This window comes from Pleurodeles waltl, chromosome 10 (genome assembly GCF_031143425.1).
Source record: "Pleurodeles waltl isolate 20211129_DDA chromosome 10, aPleWal1.hap1.20221129, whole genome shotgun sequence".
In the NCBI taxonomy this organism is placed as follows: domain Eukaryota; kingdom Metazoa; phylum Chordata; class Amphibia; order Caudata; family Salamandridae; genus Pleurodeles; species Pleurodeles waltl.
The window spans coordinates 242,836,535-242,853,649 of NC_090449.1; the positions used below are offsets into that span (position 1 = coordinate 242,836,535).

General features: G+C 44.4%; 1 protein-coding gene across 8 annotated transcripts in view; it reads left to right on the forward strand.

The window, feature by feature from the left end:
* Positions 1 to 16,795, forward strand: part of EEF2K (eukaryotic elongation factor 2 kinase) — a 199,976-nt gene extending 183,181 nt beyond the window's left edge. For all 8 annotated transcript variants that reach the window (XM_069210301.1, XM_069210302.1, XM_069210299.1 and 5 more), the window contains 2 exons: positions 8,799 to 8,977; positions 11,253 to 16,795. In XM_069210301.1, the coding sequence (XP_069066402.1) occupies positions 8,799 to 8,977; positions 11,253 to 11,362 (289 nt within the window). In that variant the 3' untranslated portion in view covers positions 11,363 to 16,795. The remainder of the gene's footprint in view (positions 1 to 8,798; positions 8,978 to 11,252) is intronic.
* The last annotated feature ends 320 nt before the right edge of the window (positions 16,796 to 17,115 follow it).

The following is a 17,115-nucleotide window of genomic DNA, read 5'->3' on the forward strand; positions in this document are numbered from 1 at the left end:
GTAAGTTTGACCTTGCCATTGAAACTGGAAGAACCGACGATGGGGTTGAAAAATCGGGATAGTCAAATATGCATCCTTGAGGTCAAGGCTCACTATCCAGTCGTTGGTTTGAAGGAGGTTCCTCAAGAGGTAAATACCCTCCATCTTGAAGTGGCAGAAGACCAGCCACTCATTGAATTCCTGTAGATTGATGACCGGCCACTATCCGTCTTCTCCACCAAGAAAAGATTGCCCGAGGAATCCTGCAGGGTGAGGAGACGTCTGTATGATGGCATCTTTGGCGAGTAACTCCGCCACCTCCGTTTCTACTAACTTGGCGCCAGTGTCTGAAAAGTCCAGTGGGATACGAGGCTTCCTTTGGGACGGTGAGCCGTAGAACTCTATACGGAAACCCTGTACAGTCTAAAGTACCCAAGCGCCTGCGGTGAAAACTGCCCAGTTGTGAACAAACCTCTGTAACCTGCCCTCCAGGCGCTGTTGGGAAAAGGAGTGAACACTCCTCTTGAGCGGAACCTTGATTGCTGTGGCCCCCTGTGGCCACCTCTTGAACCCCAGTGTCGGGGGATAGCTTCAGATGGGATAGAACTAGCCAAACTTTGAAGTGTCCTGGTAGTGCCCTCTTCTACTGCCGTAGCATCTGCCAAGGGCTAGAGGTTGAGAGCGGCCAGCTGAGTGCCCCCTACCTCAGCCAGCCCCGGTGAAAACCCTGGTGGGCCATATCCATTGAGTTGAAGGTTGGCACAAGTTTTACTGGTTTACGAATGAACAGGTCACCAAAAAGTCGCCTTTGGGCCCGAGGTGGAGAGGTCCCCCAGTTTGGGGTCTATCTTTATGACGAGCCAACTGTGCTTTTCAGTTGATATGGTGCAGCTCGCATTCCCCAAAAAGATAATGTCCCTCTGGGACCACACATTCAGTACTTTGAGAGAGATTAAAGCCCCAGAGGCCTTTGCGTCCTCTGCCATATCTAGGATACGTCAGGGACCCAGAAAGGTCCAAGAGACCTATCAGTACAGTTCTTTGGGTCACGTATGTATTTGCCCAGAAAAGTGACCATGCAGGCATTTAACTCAGGGGTCAGAGCCGCTTTATCCCCCATTGATTGGGGGGGGGGGCACTCTGCCCAAATGCAGTTATGAATCTCCTTGTCTAGAGGCCTATGAGGCCTCCCTGCGCCATTGGTCGTGACTTTGTCAGTCGAGGACCACTCTGCAGACTGGGGTGTAATAATTCCTCAGGGTCAAGCATATTTGAGGAGGTCCCCTGAGGAGCATCTCCTGCTGGTGTGTGGTTGCTTGGCTGATCAGGTTGGGCAAGGGGTACCATAGACAGGAGCCTGTATCTTGCTCTGCATCGGAGCCAGAGGGGGATTCAGTCCCTGGTGGGGGGATACTTGGGGGAGGAATGGGGACTATATTTGCAGGCTGGAGTGAAGATGGCCTGAGCACAGGGATAAGTATGTGGTATAGTGCCAAGGCCTGGGAATAAAGGCCCTTTTTAGCCTATCAAAAGCATCTATATCAATTCCAGTGGGGGGTGTTCCCTTTTGTGCTTGGGAAGTGCGAGAGTCTGGATAGGCGTCCCTGGAGGTAGCTGGAGCTGTAGGAGGCTGGCTCAGCTTATGGTGTGGCACCCTATACTGAGTTCAGGCAACCCTTAGTGATAGTGAGTAGGAGTCCAGATAGCAAAAGCAGAGGTGAGCTGCTGAAGCTTATCCAGGAGGAATGTAAAGCACCTGCAATACCACAGTAGTCAGTAACTCACTCACAAGAAAGAACCACACAAGTATTGCTAAAATAAAGGATTCTTTATTACAGCACTACTACTAGACTAGCATTGGTAAATCTCCAGTTGGAGATATTTACACACCATATATACACAAAATAACCAAAAGAAATAGTGTAAAATGTACAGGGTTATATGGGGGGGCCAAATCATATACAAAGAAAGTGGAATGCGAAATAGTGACTCCAACCAAGGTAAATGTGGTAGTTACCTAGGGACTGGGGGTAGATGAAAACACCAGAAGTAAGTACGGTAAGTGTCCACAGCGACCATGTGCAAGATAGTTACCTGCGCAGTCGTCCCATACACTAACACAGGGAGTAGTGGTTGGAGCTCGTGTGGTTCAGGACCCTTCCCAGTGGACCCTGAGGAAGCCAACAGACAAGAGGAACGTTGGAGAGTGCCCCCACCTGGGAATACCCAGAAGACCGGAGTACCTACACCAGATGACCCAGATGCAGAGGGGAAAAGGGACTCTCTGAAGTCAGTGGATGCCTTGGATTGTCCAGCTGCTGTCACAACTTGTGGACCAGGCCAGTGGAACCCAGGGACATGTTTCTGGGCGTGGAGGAACTGAAAAGGAATGGTACAGGGTCCATCACCCTTGGAGGTGCCCAGGTGGTGCAGGTGGCAATGCCCACCCTCCTAGGGGTGAAGTTACTGCAAGTCCAGCTGCGGTGTCCTGGAGCTGCAGAAGATCCCAGTAGTTGCCTACAAGCTGCCCTTTGATAGTTGCTGGATTGCAGGAGGGTCAGTGACCAGTTGGGTCACCAACAAGCACTGGCAAATGCAAGCTGGAGCTGAAGAGGTATTTGCAGAGTTTTGGGGACCAGCGAGGTTCAGGAAACTCTACACTTGAGGGGGGAGTCAGGGCTGGCCATAAGCACACAGGAAGGCCAGCAGAAGTCGTTGGAGCCCCCATGAGTGACCCACAGCGATGGACACAGAGAGTCAGAAGGAGGCCTCAGCAGCACAACAAAACAGAAGTCCCATGTCGCAGGAGTTACAAATCAGTGGCTGATTTTGAGTTGCAGAGTGCTGGAGGCCGGGACTTCTCTGTGCCTTAAGATCTCCCGGAGGAAGATTCAACAAGCCTTGGCAGGAGCAACAGTTGTGGTGCACAGGGATACTAGTCCAATGGCAGGAGCAGGGGCCCACAGTCTCCCAAGTTGCTCAGAAAACAAGCAGGACCCTGAAGAAGGCACAGACTCCCCACCTGTGAATCGGAGCCTTTTGATGTCTGTGAAACAGCAGACTCCAGCAGACGGTCAGCTTTGTATTGAGGTGCATGTGGATGCAGGGGAGTGACTCCTTCACTCCAAGCGAGATTCCTGTGTGCTTCCAGGTGCAAACAGAGTCCTTGTGACCCTGAAGGATGCACAGCCTTGGATGCTGCAGAACTCTTGAAGGATCTGGATAAACAGTGTTGCAGTGGGAGCCTTACCACCAGAAGCAGACATGTTTCGGTTCCAAAGCAGACAAGCAGTGGTTCCAGAGGCCAGGGGCAGAAGATGTTCTTGCAGAGAGTTCATTGTAGAGTTTTGATCGATGAATCTGAGAATCCACCCATGGGGGAGCTCTTAAGTAACCTTAAAAGGGGGTTGGTCAGTCTGAAGTGACTCACCTATTAGAAGGGGTCACGGACGTCATCTACCTGGCCTAACCAGTCAGATGCTCCCAAGGGCCTCTGTCCATCTTGTTTCCAAGATGGCAGATCAAGTGGCCACATGGCGGAGCTCTGCCCACCCCCCCAGACGAGGAGCTTGACAGGAGCAGTCACTCCCCTGTCCTTTGTGCAGCATTGCGGCAGAGCGTGAACCGGTGTTCCTGAACTGGTGCAAACTGGATTATGCAAGTAGGGCACCAAATGTACCCTTCAGATCAGTCTGATGGCGTTCCAAAGCCACCCCAGCCCTTAGACACCTAATACACAGAGGTAGGTCGTCACCCCCCCCCCTTCCAGGAAATCCTTTGTTCTGCCTCTCTGGCCTGAGCCAGGCTCACCAGCAGCAGGGCAGAACAGTGTCTGGGGTCAGAAGCAGGGTGGGCTTGGAACTAGCCCCCGTAAGGCTGTACAGGTAGAACTGTGGGATCCTCTAAGGAACCCCCAGAGTACATGGTAACATGCAGCTGGCACTGGAATCGGTGTAGTTGCTTGATTCCAACATGTTTCATACCGATCATCCCTAGGTTCAGAGAAGCCATTCTGTAGCTGAACCACTTGTGTTGACCATTGTCCACTACATACATTAAGATGGCTTCCCCACACTTGCAGAGTCCAGGAAATGGAGCCTGGGATCTGTAGGGGCTCCCTGCTCATGCAGGTTTACCCTCACATTTGGAGACAGGCACCCTGCACTTCCAGAGGGGTGACTTACAGTATCTAAGTGCAGTGACCAGGATATAAGCCTTATATCTGTGGTGAAAGAGTGCACGCACCATTTCACACAGGCTGCAATTGCAGGCCTGCAGACACAGTTTGCATGGGCTCCCATGGGTGGCACAATACATGATGCAGCCCACGGGAGACCCCTGTGTACCAATGCACTGGGTACCTAAGTACCATATACTAGGGACTTACATAGGTGCACCAGTATGCCTATTGTGGCTGTAAAACGTTTACCAGCAACCAAATGTAGGGGAGAGAACACAAACACTGTGGTCCTGATCAACAGGATCCCAGTGAATGACAGTCTGAACACTCTGACATCAGGCAACAAATGGAGGTAACTATTCTAGAAAGATGGCACTTTCCTTCAGGAGCATGCTCCTGAGAATGTCTTCCCCCTAAGGGAGGGGTTTAAAGCAGCGGTCTGCTGACTGCCGAAGTTTCTGCTCGAGGGGGCCACCTCCTTAGTCACCACCTTCCAGATTGAGGCATCCATACTGTGACAAACTTAGCAATCGATTGGGAGGTATGTCATACTGTCCTCTTCTACATAGGTCTCCTCAGGATCACTCATGATGCATTAATTACATATTGGGAGCCACCCAATCAAATGAATGGTGCTCTGGAGTCACTAGGTAAACAGAGGGCAATAGTACTTTGCAGCCCACCGGCCTTGACTGGGCAGTGCAACCCTGCAGGACACTGAGTCATCCACGTGGATACAGTGCCGGTGTCCTCCGAGGACCTACCACTGAAACACTTCCCTGAGTGCTGTGCACTATCACACCCCTGCCCACATAAAAGTCCCTAGTATATGGTACTTAGGTACAAAGGGCATTGGGGCACCAGGGGTTCCCCATGGGCTGCAGCATGCATTGTGCCACCCATGGCAGCCCATGCAAAATGTGTCTGCAGTCCTACCATTGCAGCCTGCATGAAAAGGGGCATGCACCTTTTCACTACAGGTCACTGTACTAGGTCACTGTAAGTCACCCCTATGGTATGACTTCCTAGTCCAGAGAGCAGGGTGTTCCTGTGTGTGAGGGCACCCCCTGCATGAGCAGAGGCGCCCCTACGAACTCCAGCTCCATTTCCCTGGACTTCGTAAGTGCGGAGAAGCCATTTTACCCGTGTACTGGACACAGGTACCTGTGTCCAGCTACATAATGGTAATTCTGAACCTCAGCATGTTTGGTATCAAACATGTCTAAATTATACCCCAATACTGTTGCCAGCATTGGTTGTATGATTCCATGCACACTAGGGGCTCCTTAGAGGACCCCCAGCATTGCTCCTACCAGTCTTCTGGGGTTTTCCAGGCAGTCTGCGCTGCTGCCACCCCTCAGACAGGTTTCTGCCCTCCCCCTGCTCGACCAGATGAAGCAAAGGAATGCAGAACACAGGATTTCCTTTGGGAGATGGAGGCAACACTCTCTCCCCGTGGAAATAGGTGTTACATGGCTTGACAGGGGTAGCCTCCCCGAGCCACCCGTGAGCGTTGAAGGGCACATTTGGTACCCTCCTTTTTATAAACCGTTTTGCACCAGTCCAGGGACCCCCAGAACCTGTTCTGGTGCAAAACTAGACAATGGAAAGGGGAGTGACCACTCCCCTGTCCATCACCACCCCAGGGGTGGTGCCCAGAGCTTCTCCAGGGGGCCACTTGATTCTGCCATCTTGAATCCCCTGGGAGCATCTGAGTTGCCGGGTCAGGCAGGTGATGTCTCAACCCCCTGGTGATTGGTGGTCATCCTGCTAGGCAGCCTGGGCTATTTAGGGTCTCCCTCCGAGGTGGGTTTTCATATTCGACGTGCAAGATTCCAGCAGGACTCCTCTGCATCGTTCACTTCATCTTCTGGGCACCGGGCTGCAACTGCACCCTCCAGGAACCGACAATCTGCAACTCCAGCTATGACTCCACTCTGCAACATTGTTTCTTCGGCTCCTTCCAGCAACTGCAACATTTCCCTGGCAGTGCATCCTCTGAGGGCGACGATTCTTCAGCCTGCACAACAAGCAAGAAGAAATCTTCCTTGGAGTGAAGGAGTCACTCCTCTGTATCCGCAGGCACCAACTGCAACGATGACCGGCTACGTGAATCTCCTCTCCTCTGGAGCTGCGTGGATCCTGCATCACAGGTGGTGGTCTGGAGTGGTTCCCTTGGTCCTCTCTACCAGCTATCCAACTTGGGAGAAGGTAAGCCCTTGCCCCTCCTTGCAGGACAGTACCCCTATACTCTGTGACTTTTGCAGCCTTCAAGGCTTGTTTGTTCCTCCTCCCAGGGATCTTCAGACCCCGTGTAGCCCTGGCCTCCAGCACTCTTCCCTGCAAAGCGCAGTCTTCTGCCTGCTGCTCCAGCGACGTGGGACTCCTCTCCAGGTGTGCTGAGTGGCCTCACTGCGACTCCTGTGCCTGTCTGTAGATCTCCTGTGGGAGCTACCTGCTCTTCATGTGACTCTCCCAGCTGCTGAGGGTCACCTCAGACTCCCCTCCTTGGATTGAATCCCCTGGCCCTTGCTAGTGCTTTTCAGCCTTGCAAACCCTTAGTATCTGACTCTTGCATTTGACAAGCCTTGTTGATGGTTTTCCAGCACCACTGACTGACTGCATCACGACCACCGATGTGGGACTTCATTTCTGGAAATCCTCTTCGGCTCCTGTGCTACACTTCTGACTTTCTTCATCCACCGTCGACCTGGTCCTGCATCCACAGAAGGGTGGGTAGCGTCTCACTACAGAACACTCTAACTCGAATTGGACTTTGTCCCCTTCTTTAGCAGGTCCTCTTCTGTCAAGATCCACCTTTGGTTTCTTGTAATCTTGTCTGGGTCTTACACAGTCCTTTTCCAAAGTTCTATTGTGGGTTTGTGGAAAATACAGGTACTTACCTCTTCTCTCCTGGTCGCTGGGGGGCACCCTGGTACTTACCTTTTGGAGTTCCTAGTACCTCCAGCTCCTCTCTACTGATTTCACTTCCTTGGGTAGGGGACTGCCTTTGGCATTCCACTTATTTAGTATATGGTTTGGTCTCCCCCTAGGGCATTCACTATTTACTATTGTTTTTACTATTTGCTATTGCTTTCTTTGCTAATCATTTACTTCTGATGTGTACATAATAGTGCGTTTACTTACCTCCTATTGCAGTATTACCTATTCAGTATTTTAGTATTTGTGTTACTATAATAAAGTACCTTTATTTTTGTAACTGTGTGTGGTTCTTTCATGTGTGTAAGTGCTGTGTGACTACAGTGGTATTGCATAAGCTTTGCATGTCTCCTAGATAAGTCTTGGATGCTCAGCCACAGCTATTTCTAGAGAGTCCTGGCTTCCTAGACGCTGCCTACACCTCACTAATAGGGTATACCAGGACCTGGTATAAGGTGATAACACCATAGGTGCTCACCACACACCAGGCCAGCTTCCTGCACATGGCAACTTCCATGGATGCAAATTTCTGGTCTAAGGGCCAGATGTATAAAAAGGTTTTACCCATTCTGTGTCTATGGACAAATGTTTTAGTACATATGGCCCTAAGTCTCTTACTACGCTGGGAGTGGACCAGCCTTTTTTGTCTTTTCTGAAAAGCTTGGTCCACCAAGTACTGTGTCCTACTTTTATCTGACCCGCTGATGACCTTGAAAAGCAGTTACTAAGGACAAAACGTCATCCACAGTGCAGCAAAAATACTAGGCTCTTTTGTATGCATTAATGTACTGAGCTATGAATCATCTTTGACCAATTGATTGAGTCTCTTGTATTAGACTGTAGTCGTTTGTTTCTTCTGTACACACACACATAGTCCTATTCTTGTTTGTCTGATCACTTGGAACGATACCAACACGTTTTTTGTTTGTCTAATTGTCTCTCCATGCTCTTGGCAATTTTTATCTTTCATTAACTGTATGCATAGAGTAATGAAGGTTAGCTCTCCCTTTTGACATTATGTGCTTACACTAATTGAACTAGTGTACTGAATGCATGTTTATTTTTTGCTGTTTATTATCTCTGGCGACTGATCTGCTACTGCAATGCTAATTCTTCCTCAGATGAGTCCTTGGCGAACCATTGTTTTTGGTGCTTTTAGATTTATGTAGCGCCATGTCTGATTGCAGGTGCGATCTGTCCATATTTTATCTAAAAAAGTATCACATTTAGGCTTTAGGACACACCAGTATTAATAAATATCGGAGCATTTCTAGCGGGTTTGTGACCTTTTTGTGTACTGCCTAGCAGCAGGGTATGATAAAACTGGTACCACACAACTGAAAGTACACGTACAGAGTTGGTGTGCAAAAGATGATCTGCATTTTAAATTACTTTATCAAGCTTTTTTTTAAACAATTTTCTTTAATATGCAGTCTGAAACCCTCATGCACCGGTGCATGAATAAACTTGAGGATATAGGCATGGCAACATAATAACAAAACTCAGGCATTTTTGTAGGGTCTTCGAAGTAAAAATGATGCTGAGTGTTGTTCCTACTATTACTACGTTTTACCTGCACAAATCATATCCAGGTAGAAGCTAATGTAACAATTTCATAATTCGAACTGAACTGAAGGACATTGGCAGCTTTGACTCCTAAGAATTCCTGCTGTAAGAGTTTGGTGTACACCTTTTTCAGAGTCCAGGACTGGAAGGAGGCCATTTATTGGTACGACTCTGCCCTCAATATGACCGATTACGACGAAGGGGGAGAATACGATGGTACTCAGGACGAGCCCAAGTACCTCCTGTTGTCTCGTGAAGCAGAGATGTTAATGACCGGAGGCTTCAATCTAGAAAAGGACCCTCAGAGATCAGGTAAATAGTGCATTTTGACCATCCCTGATTTGCTGTTCGAATCAAATTTGGTGTATTAGAACCAATAGCAATTCTGTGTGCCTCTCTATATGAGGAAAAATATTAAAAGTGAAAGCAAAGCCCCACACATACATCTAAAATGTAGAAAATATAGCAGGAAGGAAGTTGATTGTTATATCAATCATAACATGTAGTGGACTCATCAGGCTTCTGAGTGGACCAGATATCCGATATTAAGTTTTGTTACAGAGATTTGTCTAGTGCTGTTTTGCCTTTAGTGTGGTCTAGCTGCGCCTTTGGAGTTTGAGTACCTGCACATCCGGTCTTGAGGATCCCATCACATAAGGGAGTTTGTCTTCTGATTGTTTCAGTTGGATCATCAGGAGTGTGAGGCTTTTGTTTATATCTAGTTGTATGTGTTGTAAATATTAGAGTTGTTTGGTAAGTGGAGCTCGAGGTCTTTCATGAATGTGTATAAAACAGAAAGAAACAAGGCATTTCCATGGTCTAGGTTCAAACAGGAGAATCCTGTCAAAAATGTGTTGTACTGGAGGAACTGTAAATATGAAAGTGGCTCCAAACTAGTGGATACCACAAATTACTGCAAATTGTTATGCTGTGGAAGCACGATGTTTAAAGTTTTCTACCACACACATATCTCCAAGGAGGGGGTCCTTAGACTTCTATAACAACTTGGGACACCATTCTGCAGCAGATTGACTAATTTCATAACACGTTTTGCTTTAATTCATTGTTCCATCAATGTAAACAAAAGGTCCACAGTGATCTACAGCACATTCTGGGGTGAGTGGGAAAGGTGTGTATGTGTGTATTGTGACATTCACAAAACCTTACAAAAATGTAACTGAATATTTTCCACATGCAAAGTGCATTTACAGTGGTGAAACTTCTGCACTCGGGTAGGACAACGAGTGGCAGTAGTTAAACAACTACAAACGTGCACGTAAGTGGGTGTTTTCCAAAATATGCAGGTAGTTTCCCAGCCTAGACACGTGCAAATGTAATCCTCTAAAAAACAGAAGCACGTGCATTTCCATGGTCAGAAAAGGGAGGGACTGCCCCAAAATGAACAGGGGTGTAGGCAAATGGTTTCTCTTTTACAAAAAGTATTTCCCCACAGAAAAACAAAAGTTCTCTAAATGTTAATTATGTATTGATGTGGCTTCGAACTAACGGCAGCAAATACATGTCATACCTGCCTTTAGGTGCTATAGTCATCCAGTTCAGAGGGATAAGAAGTGGTTACTCATTCACCGTTGTCATTTGCAAACTTTTCAGCATTGCAACAATAATCCGTTTTAAACATTTACTGAAGCTTTTCCCAGAGCTGAAGTTAACTTCAGACTTATAAAGTGGTTATGCAGTGCTTAATTAGTAAAATAAGTCCCTTGGCCTGAAGATTTGCTCAAAAGCCTGCGGCTGGGGCTACTTTGGCGGTACCAAATACCAAAGCTGCATAGTCTGGACTCCACCTCATTTCTCTTTCATCCACCACAGAACACCCCTGACCATTTATTTATTTCCTTTGGATTCTTTTTCATCCCTGTCTTATTTCTTTATCATTGTTATTCCATCTTTCCTGTTCTCCTTTTGTGTTTTTCTCTCTCTCTTATGGTCAAAGTCTGATGAAGAAAAATAAGTGCCGGTCCCCAAAAATAAGTGCTGGTGTCCCCCACCTGCAACCACCGAAAGTACTAGACAACAGGTTTAGTGGTCATAACAACCATTCGATGGTGGATTTTGAAGTTATATGCCGGGCAAGAAAAAGTTGCTTTGTTACTAGTACTAGAGCTGTAACTTGATTTTGTACCATTGCAGGTTTCAGTGAGTTGTTTCAGGCACTTTCTATGAGCACTCCATTTTGTACACTAATATAATGAATGGATTGATCGGAACCTATACGAGAACACCGTCATATTTGGGAGTGTCCTTTGAGAGAGCACAATTGCATTCAGGATAATGTTCCTCATTATTTCATTAAATTCAGTCACTGTCATTGAAGTGATATTGCAATGGGCTGCTTAGTCCACAACATGTCAATGATGAGTTCAAGCCTGGCCTGTCTTTCAAAAGGACATCATCACACAAGTGACTGTTTGTGAACTGAACACTCGTTGATAATTAGAAAAAAAATCTAATTGCTTAGTTTATCAATGATTTTGCATTTAAAGTAAGTGAAAACCAGCACAATTACCATCAGCTAGAGATTGATTATGCACTTGTGGTGACTGTAATTTATTATTGCTCTTCACAGGTGACTTGTATACAGAAGCGGCTGAAGCAGCCATGGAAGCTATGAAAGGCCGACTGGCAAATCAGTTCTACCAGAAGGCAGAGGAAGCTTGGGCAATGATGGAGGAGTAGAATTTTCAGTAAAGGGTGCTCGCCCATCGTGTATTATAGACTGTTATTTCGATTACAAAAACAGATGTATTTTTATTTGTTGTACAAGAAACTTGTGTTACTTTGTTAATATTTGAATTTTATAATTCTTGTTTACTTTGAGGGTAAATATATAAATATGCACTTGGTGCGTATGTTAATGGGGGGGTGGTATGATATATTTTTATGTGCATGAGGCAATGCATTTGGGAAGCTGCAATATCTACTAACTTGACATTTTATATTTTGTATTCCTTGGATGTCGGAGCGTGATTTACACTGTCACAAAATTTTGAAATGTTAAATTGTGGGATTTGCTTTGAAGCGGTGAATCTATGCAGTTGATTTCCATTCTACAAATGATTTTCTGTCACTTATATACTTGTATTATCATAAACAGAGGTACAGTTTAACTGATCCAAAACGTGTTCTGACCATTAATTGTGGAGTCATGAACACAGGAACTATATTTTAACCATACCAGATTAGCTCATTGAATAAATATTGCACATCTCAACCAACCGACACTCGCTGACCACTTGTGGCTTCTGAATGGTGTCTCTCAGCGCTGAACCGGTTTATTTTAAGTGAAAAACAGACAGGTATACCTCTTCACAGTCCCAATAGGTGGTGGCTGTTACTTACTGTGCTTATGCTCATTGAATTTAGTGTTACTGGTCCTAAATACATGCTAACCAAGAAAACATAACTATACTCTCCTCTAGTACTTGATGTAGTAAGTACTAACCATTGAAATCAATCGTATTGGAGTAGTAGCTACGTAAAATGTTGTGGTGGCTTTCCCCAGAATGACTTATGCCGTTTTACTAAATGGGGTGTAGTCACTGTATCGAATAACACAGCAAGCTTAGTTTCTTTCCTTGTGAGGCAAAGGTTTTTGTTTGTGTATCATATTTTCTCTCCATTACTTTTGTATTGGATGGCACTTACCCATGACATCTTACATCTTCCACACAAAAAGTCTTTAAAGCCAGTGTTTAAATTGTTCATTGGCTATATGACTAAATAAATTCAGGTAGATCCTACCTCATGTATGCATTAAAAATGACAAATGGAAACCGATGCATTGTTTGCATTTTGCCCATATTCATTACGCCAATAGAAAAATAGTTTTGTATTGCTAGTTGAAAGCCAAAACGTTTTCTTCCCACTCAAAAATACTCCTGGATTTATTCCATGGTTTAAATGCTCGTAGGGCTTTCATTAAGAGACCTTGAGCCATCGTATGTTCTACTCAGTGCTGGACGTGGGCTAAAAGCTCTGGGAATATTTTACTGCCACCCTTGGATCGCTGTCAGTGGGTGTAGCAAACCCCACCAACTTTCTGTTTAGGAGATTATAGGGGGTTATCACTCTAAGAATCTTTTTAAATGGGATCAAATGGTACATATTACAGGGCGCATGTCCACGTTATTGTGTAAAAATCCAAATGCATTACCTTGGGAATTGGGCCAAAAGCAATATTTCTCAGTAGCAGCAAATTGTGTGGGTGTCTACACATTTGTCTGTAATTCCCCCAGAGCAGAAGCTCTGAGCTCACCCATCTCCAAAAGTAGTCTGTTTTTCTACAATTTTAGGTTGTTTTACTTAAGGCATAAAAATCCAGACCTGGCAGGTTCTATTTCCAAAACATCTTCTGTCAGTTCCTCTAAAGTACATGAGAGCCTCCAAAAACAGAATTCGGTGAGCTAAACAGACTGGCGTGTTTTATAGTAGACTCTGTGATTTTAAGCAGAACTACGAATCATCGATACAGTACTGTTAGCAGTCATTTGGAAGCAGCACTTCACATCATGTGGAACCCTACTGTTACTTATCGCTAACTGGTCCCACACAGTGAGCTGTGACAGTTTTTTCAGAAGCAGACTAATAATTAATTTTAGTGCATAGCTACTTCCTACACTGGGATATCAATAGGAATTTATTGTTGTGCCCCATGGGATTAAGGAAGCACTTTGAATGTTTTTTTTTAGGTCCAGATGTGGCCCTGTCACTTTTGCAATTTGTGACCAAGCAGTTTAAAGAGACACAGGAAGGGATCCTCATAAGGTTTTTAAACATTGCCAGTTTACAAACGAGCAGTGGCAAATCCCATAGATCTGGCATCGGCTGCCTACTTTTGGCTTTGCCAAGGTTCGTCTTGTTTGTGAATGATTTTCACCAGTGGCTGAAAGGGTCTGACCAAGTGACCCAAGTTTTATGCTGTATTATAGTAGGTGGAACAAACAACAGCAGAAAGCTGGCTGAAAGCTCCTACATTAAAAAGGTCTTGGCTAACAACCGAAAGATAACTAAAGAGTGTGAAGGAGAGGCAGTTTATTCGTTTGCTTATTTTTTTTTTTTAAACAAAAGTTAAGCACGTTTACACAAGTGTACCCTAAATCTGATTGAGCACCACTAGGTAGGGTCTGTGACACATTAGGAACCAGCGCAACTGTTGAGCTGCGTGGGTTTTGTTTACTGAGACCCTATAATATGGAGTCTACGTATGACTAGAGTTTTCTTGAAAGAGATGGATCATTGATGTAAATGATTATTGTACTTTGCTTTTAACGTGTACCCTGCCCTTGATGCTTTTCTCTTAAATTAATTCACAGAGCTTTCTTTCATGGTTCAGTATGATTGTTCTGTGTTTTTTTAATGATGTAGTCTAACGTTCAAAGAGACCTCCTTGTCCAGAAATGCAAACACTGAGGCTGGTAATAGATTCATTTCAAAGACAACTTCAAAAAACATGTGATACAGTGAGAAAGCAAAAAACTTACTTCGCCATTTTGAGGGAGGGCGGTTTGCAGCTCCTCATCAGCTATCAGCCTCTGGAGATTGTGATGAAAGAGTAGTTAACATGGGTAGGAAGGTTAAAAAGGTAGATCAAAGTAGGCTTCTCTTGATGCATAGATAATGCTAAAACAACCATGTGGGGAATGAGTTTTTTTAGAACATGTTTTCAACACATAACACATGTTTTCATGTTCTAAGTAAACCAGGACAGGACTTTGCTGTTAATACAGAAAAGGAAAGACAATACGTATGTGGCAGTGTAATGTGGTGAAGCCTGTTTGTTTGAACATGGTCATGGAAACTGCATAGATTTCACAGTAAACCTTTTGAAATTTGCCCCACGTGTATTCTAGCCTGCGGTAGGTGGTGGTTCTCACCTGGACACCTGCGGCATATCCATTTATGCTTCAGGGTGCACTTAATCGTTGTACTGAAGATGCACAGAAGTAGTCAATGAAAATGTTGGCCCTCGTTGTTAATGTGAAACAATCCAAAAGGCAGCTTTTATATTTTGGTGCTGAGGTTCTTGAACATATCAGTGGTGTGGCCTGCTTAGTTTCGTTTAAGTCAGAGCATGCCATTGTGATTTCCATGCATTCACTGGAACGGAGACTTGATTTTCTACTGCTAAGCTGCTTTGCTTCTCTAGGAATTTGAACTGTGCGGCCGCCAGGACAGTGTGAACTAGGACAAAACACAGAATAGGCCTGAAAAGCCTGGCTGTTGAACGTGCACCTTCCCCTACTGCATCCTCTGTACCAGTGCAATGTTATAATACATAGGATATGTAATATTCTTATAATGGCATGTTGTTTAGTTTCCTTTTATAAATGAGTTTTGAGATCAGAATGTTCTTGTTATGAAAGAATAAACTAATAGTGTTTTTAATAACCTCTTATGGGTTCCTAGGTGCAACACAATGGCCAAACAGGCACTGCTCGCACACAGCTGTCTCCTATCCCCTCTCAGCACGAGGAGGAACAGGATTTAATTTTTTTACATTTCAAATTTGAAACATGTTCACAGGTGGCAACATTAAAGCACTGCTTTTGAAATCACTGTCTCGCGTGTGCGAAAACCTGCGGCACACTGGTCAAACACAAAAAGATTTTCCAGTGCCTTGTGCTTAAACCTGGAAAAGAAACACAATTTTATTGTCTTGCTTTTCTATTTCGTAGAACGGTCTGCAGAAACACTCACAGTAGATGCAGTTCTAATTGAACATTTTGTTGTGAAATGCATAGGCATCTTGGGGCATATGTACGAACACATTTTCCCATAGACACAGAATGGGTAAAACCCGTTGCTACATCTGGCCCCTTGTTTCTAAAGTGTAATTTGTTTGGTGTTCTTATCTCACGAAGTCCTTAGATTAAAATATGCTATCTTTTCACAATGTTAAATTTTATATGATTTAATTGTTTGCTCTGTCCGTTTTATCACAAATTGAGCAAATATTCGAGAGGTTTTGAATGGCGAAAAATAAATTGAAATTTCTGGTATTTCTTTTCATCTAAATGTATGGTACTTGAAGGGTCATGTAATATATAGAGAATACATATGTCTAATAGTGGATATGAAAGATATTGCCAGTCACCTCTGGGTTTCATGAATTTATTAAGGCACTCAACTTTCTGCTTCTGTATGATCATGGAACTGCTCATGGCTTTGCAGTATTCTTAATACATAGAGTTCGGGAAACTTTGCGCTGCATATTTTAAATAAGGTGCCTATGTTGTTTATTATACTCCTATCTCAGGGTTTCCTATCTACATATTCTGGTCAAATGTCCTGAAACATTGTGCATGTCTAACACAGCAGCATGCACAGAGCTTTCTATTAATTTAGTAAGATAACTCAGTGAATTAATGCATGTGCTGCAACAGCTGTGTGATCTCTAGATCACAGATTTGAATTTTAAGCCATCTCCATTTTCTGGTATATAAAATGAGCACCGCTGACTAAACTAATAGTGACATCTGTTAGTAGCATCAATAGATAATTCAGTTTCTATCTTTTCTTTAAATATTATTATTCATCTGTTTGCAGCGCTCCTTGAATGCACCAACTCATGGGGGTATTGGTCATCTCAAGAAGTTCGCAGTGTCATCTCCAAAACACCTAGCATTTTGTTTGTTCTCATGTCTATTGGCATTAGAATGACTCTTGGCATTAGAGTGAATTCTTCAGTGTCAAAGTGTTGGCTATGTTTTCTTACTGCAGTTCATGGTTGGTGCTTTCTCGCCAATCAGACTGTAAAGTTTTAAGTGTTTACGTGATTTAGCGTTTTCCCTATCCAAAGACAGGAGGGAGCAGCAAAGTGTGAATTAGGAATTTCCAAGATCGTTTCAGAATGAAGTTAATTGTGTTTATAAAATAAACACAATCTATTTTATGTATTTATTTGAGAAAAGTGAAAAGTGAACTGATGCTTTATACCCTACCAGGTGTATAATCTTTAATATTCAGAATGCTCAAACTATGTGTTTGAAAACAAAGTAAAAATATTTAATGCACATGTGAAAAATGTTTTAAGCTGTTTTTGTATCATGTTCATGGCGTTTGGCGTCTCTGTTAACCTTGCTTGTACAAATAAAGATCTTCCTTTTCTTAGTTATTAGTGTGTGGTCCTTTAGGCATTTGTGTGTGTGTGTATATACACATACACATATATATATATATATATGTTCGATGGCATGTGTAGCTGCAGATACACATGCTTTGCACATCCCGCCATCTAGTGTTGGGCTCGGAGTGTTACAAGTTGTTTTTTCTTCGAAGAAGTCTTTTCGAGTCACAAGATCGAGGGACTCCTCCCATTTCGGCTCCATTGCGCATGGGCGTCGACTCCATCTTAGATTGTTTTCTTTCCGCCATCGGATTCGGACGTGTTCCTTTTCGCTCCGCGCTTCGGTTCGGAAAGTTAGTGAAAA